At 37.3% G+C, this 15672-nt stretch overlaps 2 protein-coding genes across 3 annotated transcripts; one reads left to right on the forward strand and one right to left on the reverse strand.

Moving 5' to 3' along the window:
• Positions 1–354: 354 nt before the first annotated feature.
• guca1d (guanylate cyclase activator 1d) lies at positions 355–6781 on the forward strand. Its single transcript, XM_027134170.2, has 4 exons — positions 355–1620; positions 1930–2079; positions 3355–3442; positions 4623–6781. The coding sequence occupies exons 1-4, from the start codon at positions 1426–1428 to the stop codon at positions 4778–4780; spliced, it is 591 nt and encodes a 196-aa protein (XP_026989971.1). The 5' UTR covers positions 355–1425; the 3' UTR covers positions 4781–6781.
• A 69-nt stretch (positions 6782–6850) lies between these two features.
• alg8 (ALG8 alpha-1,3-glucosyltransferase) lies at positions 6851–15476 on the reverse strand. Of its 2 annotated transcripts, none has more exons than XM_027134174.2 (13): positions 15319–15476; positions 14009–14087; positions 13499–13692; positions 13264–13370; positions 13084–13151; positions 12222–12348; positions 11525–11628; positions 11308–11428; positions 8624–8763; positions 8002–8141; positions 7826–7923; positions 7661–7733; positions 6851–7262 (listed from the first exon to the last, which is right to left on the reverse strand). In XM_027134174.2, exons 1-13 carry the CDS (start codon positions 15405–15407, stop codon positions 7034–7036), a joined length of 1569 nt encoding a protein of 522 aa, XP_026989975.2. In that variant the 5' UTR covers positions 15408–15476; the 3' UTR covers positions 6851–7033. The 2 variants fall into 2 exon arrangements, with proteins under 2 accessions (XP_026989975.2, XP_047661828.1); XM_047805872.1 differs by lacking the exon at positions 15319–15476 and adding an exon at positions 14212–14617.
• Positions 15477–15672: the final 196 nt, after the last annotated feature.

Here is a 15672-nt window from a genome sequence, read left to right on the forward strand (position 1 = left end):
CTCTTAACAGGAGGTCCCAGTTATTGGCTATGATAAATGTTTCAAGCTTGAGCCACGGTCTAGTGAGTCTAAAGTGCGTCTATATTGTAGGGAAACATTTTAAATCAAATGAATAAACAAAGGGGGCACGGTTGCTTAGTGGTTAGCACGTTCGCCTCACACCTCCAGGGTTTGGGGTTCGATTCCCATCTCCACCTTGTGTGTGTGGAGTTTGCATGTTCTCCCCGTGCCTCGGGGGTTTCCTCCGGGTCCAAAGACATGCATGGTAGGTTGATTGGCATTTCTGGAAAAACTGTCCATAGTGTGTGAGTGAATGAGTGTGTGTGTGTGTGTGTGCCCTGCGATGGGTTGGCACTCCGTCCAGGGTGTATCCTGCCTTGATGCCCGATGACGCCTGAGATAGGCACAGGCTCCCCCCGTGACCCGAGAAGTTTGGATAAGCGGTAGAAAATGAATGAATGAATAAACAAAGGCATGTTGATTGTTGTGTACTTCTTCCTGTAGGGTATTAAAAGAAGTTCTTTTTGCATGGAAAATTTTGATGGCTTTAGTTTAATTTTTATTTAGATGGCTTTAATTAAGTAAGTATTAGACAGATAGAAGCATGCTTTGATGGAATACAGCACAGTGACATTCTTTCATTGTTTACCCCATATGAAGTTGGTGTCTGACTGCAGGGTCAGCCATGGTTCAGCACCTTTTGTGCAGTGAGTGTTAACAGCCTTGCTTAAGAGCCCAACAGTGGCAGCTTGGAAGTGCTGGGACTTGAACCCCAGCTCTCCAGTCAACAACTCAGAGCCTTCACCACTTGAGCCACCATAAATGACTTATGATCAAAATCACCTTGTCTTTTTCAGATATTCAACTGTCTAGTTTGAATTGAAATTGAGGAATAGAACTGTTCTCTATCACCACATACACATTTCTTCACATATCCCAACTGAGGAGGTTGGGGTTGGAGCACAGGGGCAGCTATGATACAGTGCCCATGGAGCAGTGAGGGTTAAGTGCCTTGCTTAGTTCCCTAACTTTTGCAGCTCAACAATGCCAGGGCTTGAACCCTTACCTTCCAGTCAACAAACCAGAGTCTTAACCACTTAAGCCACCACTGCCCCTTTAAACTTCGTATTGTAAATGCAGTATGGAGGTGAAGTCAGGATAACTTACATAAGCATTCTCTTTTTCTGTGCCAGATCTTCCTCGTAAAAATACACTCTGTTCGAAGCTGCCGTTATCCTATTACAGGTTATTTCAAGTGATCACTCTTTTAGTATGACACCAACATAAGAGGTTTAGAATCTTGAGACTTGCTGTGGTGATCAGTGTGTGGCTGGTCAATGCTGTTAAAAGAGCCCTGGGCTGCAGGAGGCATGCTAAGTGCATAACTGGTGTGAACCTGAAGAAAGAGTGAGTGTTTCCTCAGACATGGGCAACAATCACGCCACCCTGGATGACATCCTGGCCGAGGACATGCACCACTGGTACAACAAGTTCATGAGGGAGTCTCCATCAGGCCTGATCACACTATTTGAGCTGAAGTCTATCCTTGGGCTGCAGGGGATGCCTGAGGATGCTAACAGCTATGTGGAACAGGTCTTCCACACGTTTGACATGGATGGGGTGAGGACCAAATATGAGAAATCTATAATGGAGCATCATGTCAAATGTAGTGCTGGGTTGAGTTTTGCTCTTTGTGATAAAGCATTGGCTATGTCACATAAGCTACATCCAAAGACACCACATTAAAAGTATATATTATTTGGGTAACCTGTTTACTAATTAAAATCTGGGTGTGTTTATTTAATCTTTAATACCATATTTAATCCAGTGATCACTTAAATAGGTCTGATAATGATCACATTAATAGTGTGCATGTAGCTGCTATCATCAGAGAACTGAATCCAGCTGACGTGATGTTTTTCTGTTCAGGATGGATACATAGACTTTGTGGAATACATCGCTGCAATCAGTCTGATGCTTAAAGGTGAAATCAACCAGAAATTAAAGTGGTATTTTAAACTGTTCGACCAGGATGGCAATGGAAAAATCGACAAAGAAGAACTGGAGACAATATTTACGGTACGCTGGAAAAACAATTCCACGTTACATATATGTATAATGCAAATGGAAAAATTCTATTTTTAAATTGGATATAATTTATTGTAGTTAAAGTGCAAATACATGAGAGTCAGTAATCAGTGATCATTTTGTATTATGCATAACAACAATTACAGAAAAAACAACAATTGTATTTTTGACAACTAGCATTATAATCAAGGATTTTTTTTTCCTTGAGATCAGCTAAGGTTATAGACAGTCTAATATCAGGGTAAAAAAAAAAAAGTTTGGTTTCTTTTTTTTTTCCGGCTTTTTACTTTGAGTGTCTAAAGTAAAATTCTGAATCACTGTGTATGCAGCATTAACCTCCTAATTCAATTTGATTTTAAAATCCTCTGTGTACCTACACAGTCACTTTTAAAGCAAAGGACAGCTTTGAGTTTGTCCAAACCTTTAAACCTGCTAGCTAGCTTGTACGTATTAAACACGTGCTAACCTACAACTTAATTTCCATTTCACTACTCATTTGGTGCAAATTTGCTTTAGACTGTATTTAAAATTTTATTTTTAATTTTATTTTTGTTCCCTGATTTTCTGCTAATGTCATTTTGGTCCTTCATTTAGTCAATGTAAATTCCTACCCCTCATTCCACTCTCCCTTATCAAACAACAGCTACTACTCAGGGACTACAAAGGCTATTTTGTACTTCCTCCAGTGTGCAGGAAGTCAACCAACTGCTTCTTTATCATGGGCTACACATGCAGTGTCACAGGGAGGTGTAACACTCTCAGAGAAAAGTACAATCCATGTAATTACAGTATGCATGCAAGAACTGACCGACACCCAAGAATCCCTCCTAATGAGCATGGCATTGCTCTTGGTTTTATTCTGTTGTGCAAATCAGGAGCCTTGTATTTGCATCTGGGGACATGGTATCTTAGTGGTTAAGGTGTTGGATTACTAATCAGAAGGTTGTGAGATCAATTCCCAGGTCCAAAAATCAAGAATCCATTTTTTTTCATGTAAATTATACAAAATATTTTAATAGACTGGACCATAAAAATTATTTTATACATAAATATGTTGGAGCCAACAACTGTTTAAGGTCAATACTAATCTATACATGATACCAAACATGTTGCTATTTTGAAACCACTTAAATGTGACTGCCAGAAAGGTCAAGAGGTGATACAGAGGAACAGAGAGATGGAAAGTTCCAATAACCCAGCAGTCAAGTCATCTCAACCAGATGAAAGCAAACCACTTTATCTACGTTTTATTTTTCATTACTACAGGCCATACAGGACATCACACGAAATCGGAGCATTGTTCCAGAAGAGATAGTAGCACTTATATATGAAACAATTGATGTCAATGGAGAAGGTAAGCAACCCCCCCCAAAAACAAAAACAAAAAACAAAAAAAACTCAAGTTAATATGCCTTGTTATTGGTGCTATCAAATGTTGATAGCAAAATTTTAATCAAATTTTGTCTACATATATGGTTGAAGTTGCAGAACATATTAAATATGTTAAACTGTCTAGTGAGTCTATCACATAGCTGATTTAATTCACTTTTTTCCTAATAGTCAGGTGGTAATATCACTATATTTTTTTAAATTAAATAGCTTGTAATTAAATAAACATTTTATAAGCTGAGTTGATATAATTAATTACTTTAAATTAATCAAGTTTATAAACTAAAGTTCACATGAAGATGATTGAAAGATGCTGTTAAATGCTTGATTCTGATTGGTTAGGAGGTGATTATTTTTTTTCTATAACAGCACCTCTGACAGTTACGGAAGTGTATTGCATTCACTTGAGGAAATAATTTAATATAAAACTTTGTATCGAGGTATATACTTTTGATTTGTTTTGTTTTTTTAAATAAAGAATATAAATAACATTTATAACTTTAAACATAAATACAGAAATATAAATTTGAGATACTTTGTTAAACTGTCTATGGAAGCGTATTGCATTATGAGAAGATTATTCTCATAATTCTGAGATAATTAACTCGTTAATTCAGAAAAACAGAGCAAATACATTTTATTTTAAGGAAAAATTATCTCATAATTTTGAGATAAGTAACTCGTTAATTCAGAAAAACAGAGTCGATTTTTTTTCCTCAAATGAATGCAATACGCTTCCGTAGACAGTTTAACAAAGTATCTCAAATTTATATTTCTGTATTTATGTTTAAAGTTATAAATGTTATTTATATTCTTTATTTAAAAAAACAAAAACAAATCAAAAGTATAAACCTCGATACAAAGTTTTATATCAAGATTTATATTAAAGGTGAACAGGTCCATCGGATAAGCGGTAGAAAATGAATGAGTGAGTGAGTGAGTGAGTGAGTGAGTGAGTGAGTGAGTGAGTGAGTGAGTGAGTGAACAGGTACAATTTGCTGTAGAGTTGTTTATTTAACATTAGCAAAATGTGTTCAATAGAGTAATGCCTTCTTCTCTGTGACATGCTGTATACTGCACAGGGGTCAGTTTGTTTCTTGTCTGCTGGACTCAATACTCTTTTTGTACCATTTTTTTCTCTAAAGGTGAATTAACACTTGAAGAATTCATTGAAGGTGCCAGGGGACAACCAGATATAATGGAGATGCTAAAGAAAATTATGGACCTGACTCCAGTGCTAGAGATTATTGTTGAAGGACGACAGAAACCATGCAACGGCGAACAAGGCCAGATAAGGACATAAGATAAATTTCATTCTGGAGACACATCGGCTCATTGACACTTTGAACCTCACTGACAGTACAAGGCACTGCAGCACAACAATGGTATACTGGCTTTTAGAAATAATTATTTGTATCAAACAGTAATGCTAAGAAATTCAAAAGCTAAATCATGTGAAATAACAAAATGATAAAACTCAGAACATTCAATTACAACAATGTTATTTTTTTTAAATAGTGAGCTTTGAAAGTGTAACTAAGCCAGCCAGCTAACTAGCTAGACTAAAGACTAGCATAAGTAAATCTAGCTGTCCAAAACATGCAGAATTCATATACTATTCTTCAGAAGAAAAAAAAAGGTTTTCAATACTCAGATTGTATTCAGCTCCGATACATAAACTGAACGAGCTTCCTCAGGCGTTTGACTGAAGAACAAAAATGGAAAGATGGACTGATCCTTTAATGCTTTAAGAAGCTCAAAGCACTGTGTGACAGGACAGGACATGGCGAGGCAGTGACTGGCAACATGTCGCTTTATAAGGAAAGGCTTAGTTGTGAAAGGTCAAAGATCTGCAGTCACATGTACACTAATTTAGACTTTTTTATACTAATATTTTATACTTGTTTATAGAGAGAACAGAAAAATTAAACTTTAAAAAAATTATCGTGTTGTTACAATTTATTACAAAAACAATGAACGTAGACCTTTTTTATTTTAAAGAAAGTATTGCTTTTTGTGTGTTAGATAAAGACACAGTGCTACAGTGAAAATCTAAATCACTATTTAGCACAATTAAATGCAGTGTCTATGCATCTAGGCTCTGGGGTATCTCTATCTGGGGCATGCAGAAGGACCTCACTGCAATTTTTCAGTTCATATAAAATGAATGCTACCAAGTTTTTATGCTTCATCACTCCTACTATGCTGAATTCTTAGTTATCAGTCCTTTCAGAATTATTACTAAACATGATGAAAGGGTTGTTATGACTATTATGACAGCTCACAGTATGATCTAATGGTTCTGTGATCAATGTGGTTTCAATGATCTCAGTTTGCCTCTGGAATCTTTTTCATTTTAATGCATTAAACTATGTACAAAAACATAAAAACTGAAATTCGGAGCTGAAACACACTAGTACTGGTTTTTCCAAACTGTACAACCTGTTTTGGATCCAATTAATGACAATGTGCTTCATCACTGAAGTAATTCAAGTGCAAGCGCTTAAACTACAGCTCTGTTAAAGCAACAGTCTTGTTTACTTTATACATATGATATGCACAGATTTAAGTCAATATGGAAAAACACATCCAGGTTTAACTTTAATACATAATAAACTGTGCTTTTTTAAATCATTTTACAAATGGGCATTTGACCTTTATAACAATATTGGAATATTCAAGTACTACAACTAAACAAATAAAACCAATGAAAGGTCCTTTTAAACGATTTGTAAAATGAAAATTTGAAAAAAACTAATTTCTTGTGAGGAAAAAGTAATGACAGCACGACAATTATTTGTAATTAAATTGGATAGAATGACCTACGGGTGTATCACATCAGGTGCAACTTATTAAACCATTGTTACAGAGAATTTGTAGAAGGCTTGCCTCATTTAAACCTCAGTTATTTAGTTTGGTTTGCTCTTTATTGTTGAAGTGAGATGTTTTACCATGGTGAGATCCAAGAAGCTCTCTGAGGCCTAAAGAAAGGAGATTGTTGATGTTTATGAGTCTGGTAATGGATATAACAAGATCGCAAAAGGATTTGTAATCAGCCATTCCACTGTCTGGAAAATCAATTGCAAGTAAAGAACATTTAAAATAATGCCAACATGGCCAGTTCAGGCCATGCAAGCAAGTTCAAGCAGACTGCAAGATGCTAGAAGAACCTCCAAAATCCCTAAAATGTCATCACGGGACTTACAGCAAGCTCTTGCTACAGTTTATGTCAAAGTATGTTAAAAAGTACTTCACAACTTTAATTATTGTGAGAGAAGTGCAAGGAATAAAATGTGGAAAAATATCTGTGTCGTATTTTATGCGTCTGATCTGCAATATTACTGTATTAAATTGAAGCCATGAAAAGATGATGGAAACGTAAAAGTATAGTTCTTTAATCAAAATATTACATTCAGTAGAAAATTATTGTGTATCAAAATAAAAGCACTTACACTGATAGACACCGCTTTCCCAAAAGTGAGTCCAAAGTAACATTCGGTCACATCATTGTACACAAAAAGTAATAACAGATTAGTGTTTCTACAACCTTTATTTATTACTGGGCTTTCACTTTGCTAAATGGAACAGTGAACACTGATAAGTAGAGTCTGATGAAGCAGTAAACCACACCCAGTGCACAGTAGACAGAGGTGAGAAGCAAAGGGATGAAGGGAAGCGTCTGCTGCCAGCTGGTCAGTGGGTAAACAATCTCACAGATGAGCTCCAGAGGAACCAGGCCCAGGAGATACACAGCTTCCACTGAGTTCACCAACCAGCCTGCTTTACTGCAGGAAAAATAAACCCAGCAACAGACCAAATAAGTCAGTGATTCTGCATCTGTAACTTGAACACCACCAAGCAAAACATCCAGCTCTTTTACATAATTAAATACATCTAATCTTCCTGCTTCTAATTTAATATTTCTACTAAATCTGCAATACTTTTTGAGGAAACTGTATAAGCACATGTGCATCAATTGTCATTTAAACAAAAACTATAGATAATATGCAAAATATCAGCACATTTGGAAATTTCTATTATTCCCCAAAAACATTTTTTTGACTACTTAATTGTAATATAGGCTTATTTGTAGTTTGTGCTACAGTAAACACACTCCAATTACCGATTAGAACTTAAGGTGAATTTTCTCAATGTATTGTCTTGAAAAATCTCTTGAACTAACCTGAAAAGCTTCTTGAATGAGGTAAAACTGAAGACTGTAAACATCAGCATAAAGAGAATTTTGATAGGGAGCTCTGCAAGAAAAAAAGAGGATGATGTGTTCATTAACATAACCAAAGTAATGTTAGATCATGTTGAAGTGACAGTGTGACAGAAAAGTCCATACCTGGGGCTGTAAAGAGGAGCGGAAAGAGGGAGAAATGGCCTGTTGTGCTGAGGATCAGAAAGGTTCGAGCATCTTCCTTACTCTCTACCGCTAGCAAGCTGAAAAGTAACAGACCAAAAATGTACGAGCAACGAGACAAAGTTTAGCTTCTGTTCTAAACCAAAGTAAAATATTACCTTAGAGGAAGTATTGCCATTAAAATGGCTTTCTCATGGACATGCCAACCAAACATGAAAGATCCCAGGGCACAAACAATGACGCAGCGCAGAAAACCTCGGGCTCCGTTAGGCCTTCGCCATGTAATGAACAGGACAGGCTATGCAGGAAAAAAGGGGGAAAATATTTCTGCCAAAACTTTTTCGAATCTTCTGATTAGCATCAGACTCAGACAGGGGGTGTGGCCAAGAATTTAAAAGCATACACGAATTTGTGTATAATAATACAGCCAAAGAGAGAAAGATGAACTGATGATTATTCAAATGATTAAAAATATAAATTTTATAGGTACTTTTATTTTTTAATTATTGTATAAAAAACCTAATAACAGTAAGTAATCAGTGGGAAGGATTATAAATACATTTCTGATTCTTCATACTTTTTAAGACTTTCAGATTTTGTATATCGTACGAGATTCAGATTAGTGGAACAGATCAACTGTTCATGAAGGCTTAACATGGTTTTGCCATCTGAAAGCTAAGACAGAGTTGAAGTAAGTTATCAAATTACTTCAATCACAATCTCAGCAAAACTGGACACCACCAGTGGTGTTTAATTAACATGCACAGCCAAAGCACTCACCAGGATTGATAGTAAAGTACAAGCGAGCGTCACTAGAGGAGACACGGGGGGAAGAACAGAGTGTTGAAATTCCTGAACCAAACCTCCGGTCATCGAGGCTTTGGGAAGTTTGTTCTGGTCAAGCAGTTTGAATTTCACACCTAAAATAAGCAAGAAGCGTTAGGATTTGGTTTAATCATCACTGTTAAATTCTCAAATCTGAATAGAAGTCATTTTCTATAACTTCAGCTCTGACAGTACTGTTGGGTCTTCATGTTCTCCCCAAGTTGCTCACCTGCCATTTCCCTCCATCCAACTCTATTATACAACAGCTTTAAACTGGAAAAGGTAAGGGCTTCTAGAGACACTATAAAGCCATACGTTTTCTCATGCTACGCCACAAGGCGAAGTAACACACAGACACGGATGAATCTGATATCTGCCTCCTTCCAAATAGATGAACTCACAAACAGCTAGGGTTGTCGTCATTCCCCTTTGAGTCTGATTCCACTCAACGTTTCCTCCTAATATTGTCTCAGGGAGTTTTTCCTGGTCATCATCAGCTATGGCTCTCTTAGGGATTAATTTCAATTTTATCATTAATTTTATCCTGAATTATCATTATATCTGAATAATATATATATATGTATTTTTTTTTTTTTTTTACAAATGGTGTCGATGTGATGTGTGTCCCCCACTTCAGGCCCTGGGAGATGGTGGAGCCCAAGAACGTGAAAGCCTTCACTGCAGCCACAGTGCTGTCCATGATGGTGAGTGGGGGGAGTGCAGGTTGTTTCTCCTGAAGTCCACTATCATCTCCACTGTTTTGAGAGAATTGAGCTCCAAGTAGTTGTGACTGCACCAGATAGCCAGCAATTTAACATCCTGTCTGTAGGCAGACACATTTTTGTCTTTGATGAGGTCAATGACTATAGTGTCGTCATAAACCTCCCCAGTCTGCTGCCTACTGTATCTGTCAGAAAGCTGGTGATCCACTGACAGATAGAGCTAGGAACATAGAGCTGGGTTAGTTTAGTCTGGAAGGTGTTGGAATGATGGTGTTGGAAGTCTGAACTGAAGTCTATTAACAGGATCCTCACATAATTCCCTGATTTATCCTGGTGTTGCAGGATGTAATGCAGTCCCAGGTTTACTACACCATCCATGGACCTGTTTGCACAATAAGCAAACTGCAGGGGGTCCAGTAAGGGTCCAGTGAAGTCTTTCAGATAAACCAGAACCAGTTGTTGAGCGATTTCAAGACAACAGACGTCAGCGCCACAGGTCTGCCGTCGATAAATAATCTTTGGGTTTCTTTGGGATGGGGATGATGGTTGAGTGTTTGAAGCAGACAGGGACTTCACACAGCTCCAGTGATCCGTTGAAGATCTGTGTGAAGATGGAGGCCAGCTGGTCAGCACAGGTTTTCAGGCAGGTTGGTGTCACACTATCTGGGCCTGGTGCCTTTCTTCTTTTGTTCTTTCTGAAGACCTGGTGCACATCATCGTCACTGATCTGGAGCTCAGGAGAGGGGTCAAGGGAGGTTAATGGAGGTGTTAAAGGTTAGGTAAAGAGATGATCAGAATGTGTGTGGGGGTTTCGAATACACAATAAAACTCATTCAGATCTTCAGCAAGTTGTTGATTCACCACAGTGCCGGGGGATGGAGTCTTGTAGTTGGTGATGGCTTTCAGACCTTTCCAGACCGAAACTTTTTAGCGTAGCTCTTCTTAGCTGCTCTAATCTCCTTATTCAGAGTGTTCCTGGCCTGAATGTACAAGAACCTGTGTCCATTTCTGTAGTCATCTTTGTCCTGATGAAGATGTCTGAGTTTTGCTGTAAACCATGGCTTATCATTGTTGAACGTTAGATGACTCCTGGTAGGCATGCACGTGTCCTCACAGAAACTGATGTATGAAGTTACAGTCTCAGTGAGCTCGTCCAGATCGTTGGCAGCAGCTTTAAAAAATACTCCAATCATTGAGGTTAAAACAGGCTTGTAAAACCAGCTCTGTTTTGTTAGTCCATATTTTTCAGTCTTCACTACAAGTTTAACAGGTTTTTAACCAGTTTTTGCCTGTAGGTTTGTATAAAATGAACCAGGCAGCGATATGCATTCTTTATTGTGGTGTAACAGAGGTCCAGTATCTTACTGTCTCTGGTGTGATATGTAACGTGCTGTCTGTAATTTAGGAGTTCACAAGTCCCAATAATTATTCTAATAGAGTCCGGGTGCTGTTGTTCTGTCCCTGTTATATGATTAGCCAGTTTTTGTAAATCCAGGCTCACTTGCTCTTACGGTGGAATGTAAACACTCACAACAATAAACGAGTGAAACTCCCACTGCGAGTAGAAAGGCTTACAGTTAATGAAGAGCGCTTCTAGATCTGGACAACACATCTTCTTTAACACGGTCATATCTGTACACCACCTTTCATTGATGTAGATGTATATAATGTTCAGCGAAACGTCCGAATATTCGAAAACTGGTAGTAGATTTTGTGGTGTGTTCTGCTGAATATTTACCAGTTCATCCCTGTTAAAAACTGATAGTGTTAAATAAACAAAAAAACAAAAAACAATTAAAACAACTGGAGAGCGAAGCACCGTGGCTGCACTGTGCGGTACCATTCTCAAAATGGAATGATATAAAATATATATATGTATGTGTGTATATATATCGTATATGTATATAGTTTTCTTACCCAGGACAGATAGAGCTTTGTCTGCAATGTTGTATAGCGCCCAGATATTAGGGGCCCAGTAGGCGTGACATAACCCACGCTTGAAAGGGAAGAGTCTGGAAAGGACTTGTTGCATTTGACCCTTTAATAGATCAGGAATAAAATAATTGTTTCTTTAAATCAACAAAACACTCAGACAAAGACCTTGGAATTAAAGAGACAATCAAATGACACATACCAGGACAATAAAGGGTCCAAAAGACACAGCAAAGGTGGACAGAACAATAAATCCTAGAGCTACTAGGCGAAAAAGGCTGAAACTCCTCCACCTCACTGAGCCATCTAAAGAGAATACAAGAGCTGTGTTAGGAGGATTTTATTTTTCTTTTACATCACATGTAGATTTGTGCCTGAAAAACAGACTTGAATTTTATAAAACTTAAAATGATTTGTAACACAAATTATCATTATCATTTATGCTTATTTAATGGAATGAATATTCCACATTAAACATAACTTTATTAAAAATAAAGTACGAGTATAAAGGGTATGATGTCATTTTTTAATAAATAAAAGTTGTATATGTTGGTAAATTGCTGTGGTGTAAGAGGAATAAAAGACTACAGGATGTGCTGTTTTTTTAACTCAATGTTGGACTGACAACTGCAGGTCCAATCAAACATCCATTCATTCATCCATACATTTTCTGTGCCGCTTAACATACACAGGGTCACAGGGAACCTGGAGCCGATTCCAAGGGACTTGGGTTACAAGATGGGGGACAAGTACAAATATCAATCTGCAGTTTAAATATTAGATTAACTTTTAAGTATATTGGATATCACTAATAAATATTAGATCAACTTCTTTTAGCACACTTCATAATGTACTCCATAAATGTAACAGGGCATCCAGATGTTTTTAAAAAGCCACACCTGTGTTACTCTGTGTGAAGCAGAAACACCTGAGCAGGAAGATTCCGTAAGCAGGAGCCATGTACAGGTATATGTGCTTCAGATTTAAGAGGATGGCAAACAGTAGGGCTCCCTCATAGTGTCTGTTCTGTTTAAACACAAGCAGGGGGGGGGGGGGGGGAGAGAGAGAGAGAGAGGTGTGTGTGTAAGATGTGGTGCAGAGTCTTAGTCAGGCTACAAGCAAGTATTACACATTATATTTAAAGACAAACATTTAAAGATGAGATCATATTCACTATTTTAAGTATTTTATATAATGAAAATAATTAACATGACTGAATATCTGACTGAAAAAGATAAAACACTTGCCTTCTGCATGACAATAACAGTGAGGAGAATGCAGTAAGTGTCACTTCTGCTCACTGTAATCACTTCAACATTTTTTATATTTTAATGCATTATAAAACTATAGCTTAATATAATGAATTATTACATGTGATGATTACTAAAAGCAAACTCTTTCATTTTTAAATTTGTATATTAAAACGAAAACATTCATTTAAAACTATTAAAGTCTTTTTTACCTCGTCCTCAACTATAACACGTAATATGATTTATGCCATAATTGAACAGGGTGCCAGATTGGGTGTAATTCCCCAATTAAAAATTTAACTTTTTGTAAATGTAACATTTGGTTGGTTTAACAGCAAAATTGTGAGGCTTTTAAATTATATATTGTTTTTTTACTTGGATTGTAATCATCCTCAAATGTTAGCTGATTTGAATACAAGCATGTGACATGAATGACTGTGTAGATATATAAAAATAATAGGTGAAATTTAGCAGATGAAAAAAAAAGGAAGATGAAAAGAATCTTTCACACCTGAAGATGTCGTGCAACTGATAGCAGAAGAATTCCAAAGAGGAAGCCATTGTACTGGAAATGAATATCTACATGATGTAATTTAAGGATTTATTACATTGACTTCAGAGTGATTAAAGACACACTACTGGGTTAGTTCATATTGATGAATAAATCGGTATGTCAGTTTAATAAGGATACGATCAACGATGAGAAGTCCACAGTTCCACAGCAGCAGTGTGGCCAGGATGAAAGACGGCTTTGCCAGCAGATCCTTTCCTTTGTCTTCCCGTAAACATTTACAACATCTAAAAACACCACAAAATCCCAAACATAGACGATTTAACAGTATAAGTTCAGAACGATGCCAACCATATTTAGTCTGCTGGGGTCATCGTAGTGTGAGTAAGTCATGATATGATTAACACAATCGTACTCTCTAGCTGCATAAATGAAGACCACATCAGTTATAATGACAGAAAGTCTCTGGAACAGCACTGTAGCAGGACTGGAGTAATTAAGGTTCTCAACAACCAGCATCTTCGCATCAAAGTATTTGCCGACGTGCGACAGTCCAAACTCAAACCATGCAAACAGGGGAGGATAATCCAGTGTCCACTCTGATGTAGCCTGAAAACATTAAGGCGAGAAAATTAGAATCTTTCAAACTCTTAATTGATTAAGCAAGCGGTGTCCAGTCTTATCCGGAAAGGGCCAGTGTGGGTGCAGGTTTTCATTCCAACCAAGCAGAAGCCACACCAGAGTCTTTTAAAAGCCAAGAAGAACTCATTAAACAGGTGGAATCAGGTGCAGCTTCTGCTTGGTTGATAAGATTGGACACTGCTGGATTATGCAGACATAAAAAGGCTTGACTGTAATTACATTACGATATGTTACGAGGCATCACAGTACGAGAATGCTGTAATTATTTATTGTGAGTAAATACCTCATAATACCACTTTGACACAGGCAGAGAGTGAGTGATAGCAAGCCAGTTCCGGTGGACTTCAAAATCTGTAGAGTGACTAGAAAATTACCAAATAAGTTGGTATGAAATCCTTGAAATCCTACAATGTCATAAGCAAGCTATTATATTTATGAATGAGTTAAATACATTTTTGGAGGAAAATATGCAAAGGTTTCCACCACCTGTCTGCAATCCTGAGCAGTTACCAGCTGCCAAAACAGTGGGTGTGGTGGTCAAGATAAGTTTAATAGCTGGTAACAGTTTAGATCATGTTGTATTTTTAATCAGAGAAATAAAACCATTAGTACTAAAATCGTTGTAAAACATGTGCAGGGTTTCCCGCAGCGCTTTTCAGTTAAAGCTGCCCGCCTAAGCTCGAAAATCCTACCGCCTTAACTAGGTCGTCCAAAAAAATAATAATATTCCGCTGTACAAAAGGCCGTCAAGTGCATCTCGGAGAATAGAGCAGACGTGCTTCACACCGCGAGCGCGCACTATACGTTTAAACAACATATAATAATAAATAAGAAAGTGCAAAACAACATTCCAAAATGAGAGAAAGACGTGGTCCGGCACTGTCTAGAGGATAACTAAGTGTTTAGACTTTCTTATTTATTATTATATGTTGTTTAAATGTAGTACAGAGTCTGTGGTCTATCTCACAAAGAAGCCCCGCCCACCCGCCGAACCCTAACGCCTTAACCTAACGCCTTAACCTACACCTTAACTAACAAATTTTCTGCCTGAAACCCTGATGTGACTATGTAACTCAGTAACTGAACTGAGCACAACACATACATACACATCAACTGTATGGACTGCACAGATCATCACCAAATATACACTCTTCCATTATACATCCATCAAACTGTTTACATGCTGTTGTTTTGCACACTGTTTTTGCTCTTTTCACATAGTGTCTCATGTAACTGCTGCTGTGTATTGCATCAGCTAAATAAAATGGCAATAAATGCTTCTTGACTTGAACTAGTTGCTCTTTAATCAGCGGTTATCAGTAAAGCTTTTACAATAATCACAAAATTGTGTCATGAGCTAATATCGTGAGGTCACACTGACATTTCCATCAGTGTCATTAGACCGAATGGCTGTTTAATATAACAAAGGCTCTTAAAAAAAACAAAAACAAAAAAAAAGCCAAATCTTTATACTATTACAGAGAAAAGAAGCCATTTGTTTGTTTGTTTGTTTTTAAGAAACGATTACAAATAAAGTTTGATCAATTAAGCCGTGTTTCAGACTCAGTGTATTAGGTTAAACTGTTCACTCACTATGCATTTATGAGCAGACATTTCAGAAAAGAAACTCCAAGAGCCAAAGCGACAAACCAGCTCCAACTCTGGCTTGTGGACGCCGCCATGACAGTTTACTGAATCAATAAAGTTTACTTTATTTAAAATACACCTCGCGCAAAACGCTTGTTTCCGGAAGTATGACGAGAGTCAAAATAAAGGCTTCATCCCAAATACATCCCAAGTAAATTTAAAGTGCACTGAACAGAGTGCAGAATCTAGGGATTCAACTTAAATCAAATTCAAATCCGATTCAATGTGGAACGATTCTCAATTCCACGAGTCGACTCCTGTATTCACAATCAAATCAGGTACTCGGATCCGAAAACATTA

The sequence above is a fragment of the Tachysurus fulvidraco genome, chromosome 21 (genome assembly GCF_022655615.1).
Source record: "Tachysurus fulvidraco isolate hzauxx_2018 chromosome 21, HZAU_PFXX_2.0, whole genome shotgun sequence".
In the NCBI taxonomy this organism is placed as follows: Eukaryota; Metazoa; Chordata; class Actinopteri; order Siluriformes; family Bagridae; genus Tachysurus; species Tachysurus fulvidraco.

Coding starts and splice junctions, on each gene's coding strand:
- guca1d (XM_027134170.2), top strand. CDS start 1,426: ATGGGCAACAATCACGCCACCCTGGATGACATCCTGGCCGAGGACATG. Junction 2,080..3,354: donor AACTGGAGACAATATTTACG/GTACGCTGGAAA, acceptor TCATTACTACAG/GCCATACAGGACATCACACG. Junction 3,443..4,622: donor AATTGATGTCAATGGAGAAG/GTAAGCAACCCC, acceptor TTTTCTCTAAAG/GTGAATTAACACTTGAAGAA.
- alg8 (XM_027134174.2), bottom strand. CDS start 15,407: ATGGCGGCGTCCACAAGCCAGAGTTGGAGCTGGTTTGTCGCTTTGGCT. Junction 8,142..8,623: donor GTACTTTACTATCAATCCTG/GTGAGTGCTTTG, acceptor TTTCCTGCATAG/CCTGTCCTGTTCATTACATG. Junction 7,734..7,825: donor GCTCCTCTTTACAGCCCCAG/GTATGGACTTTT, acceptor TTTTTCTTGCAG/AGCTCCCTATCAAAATTCTC.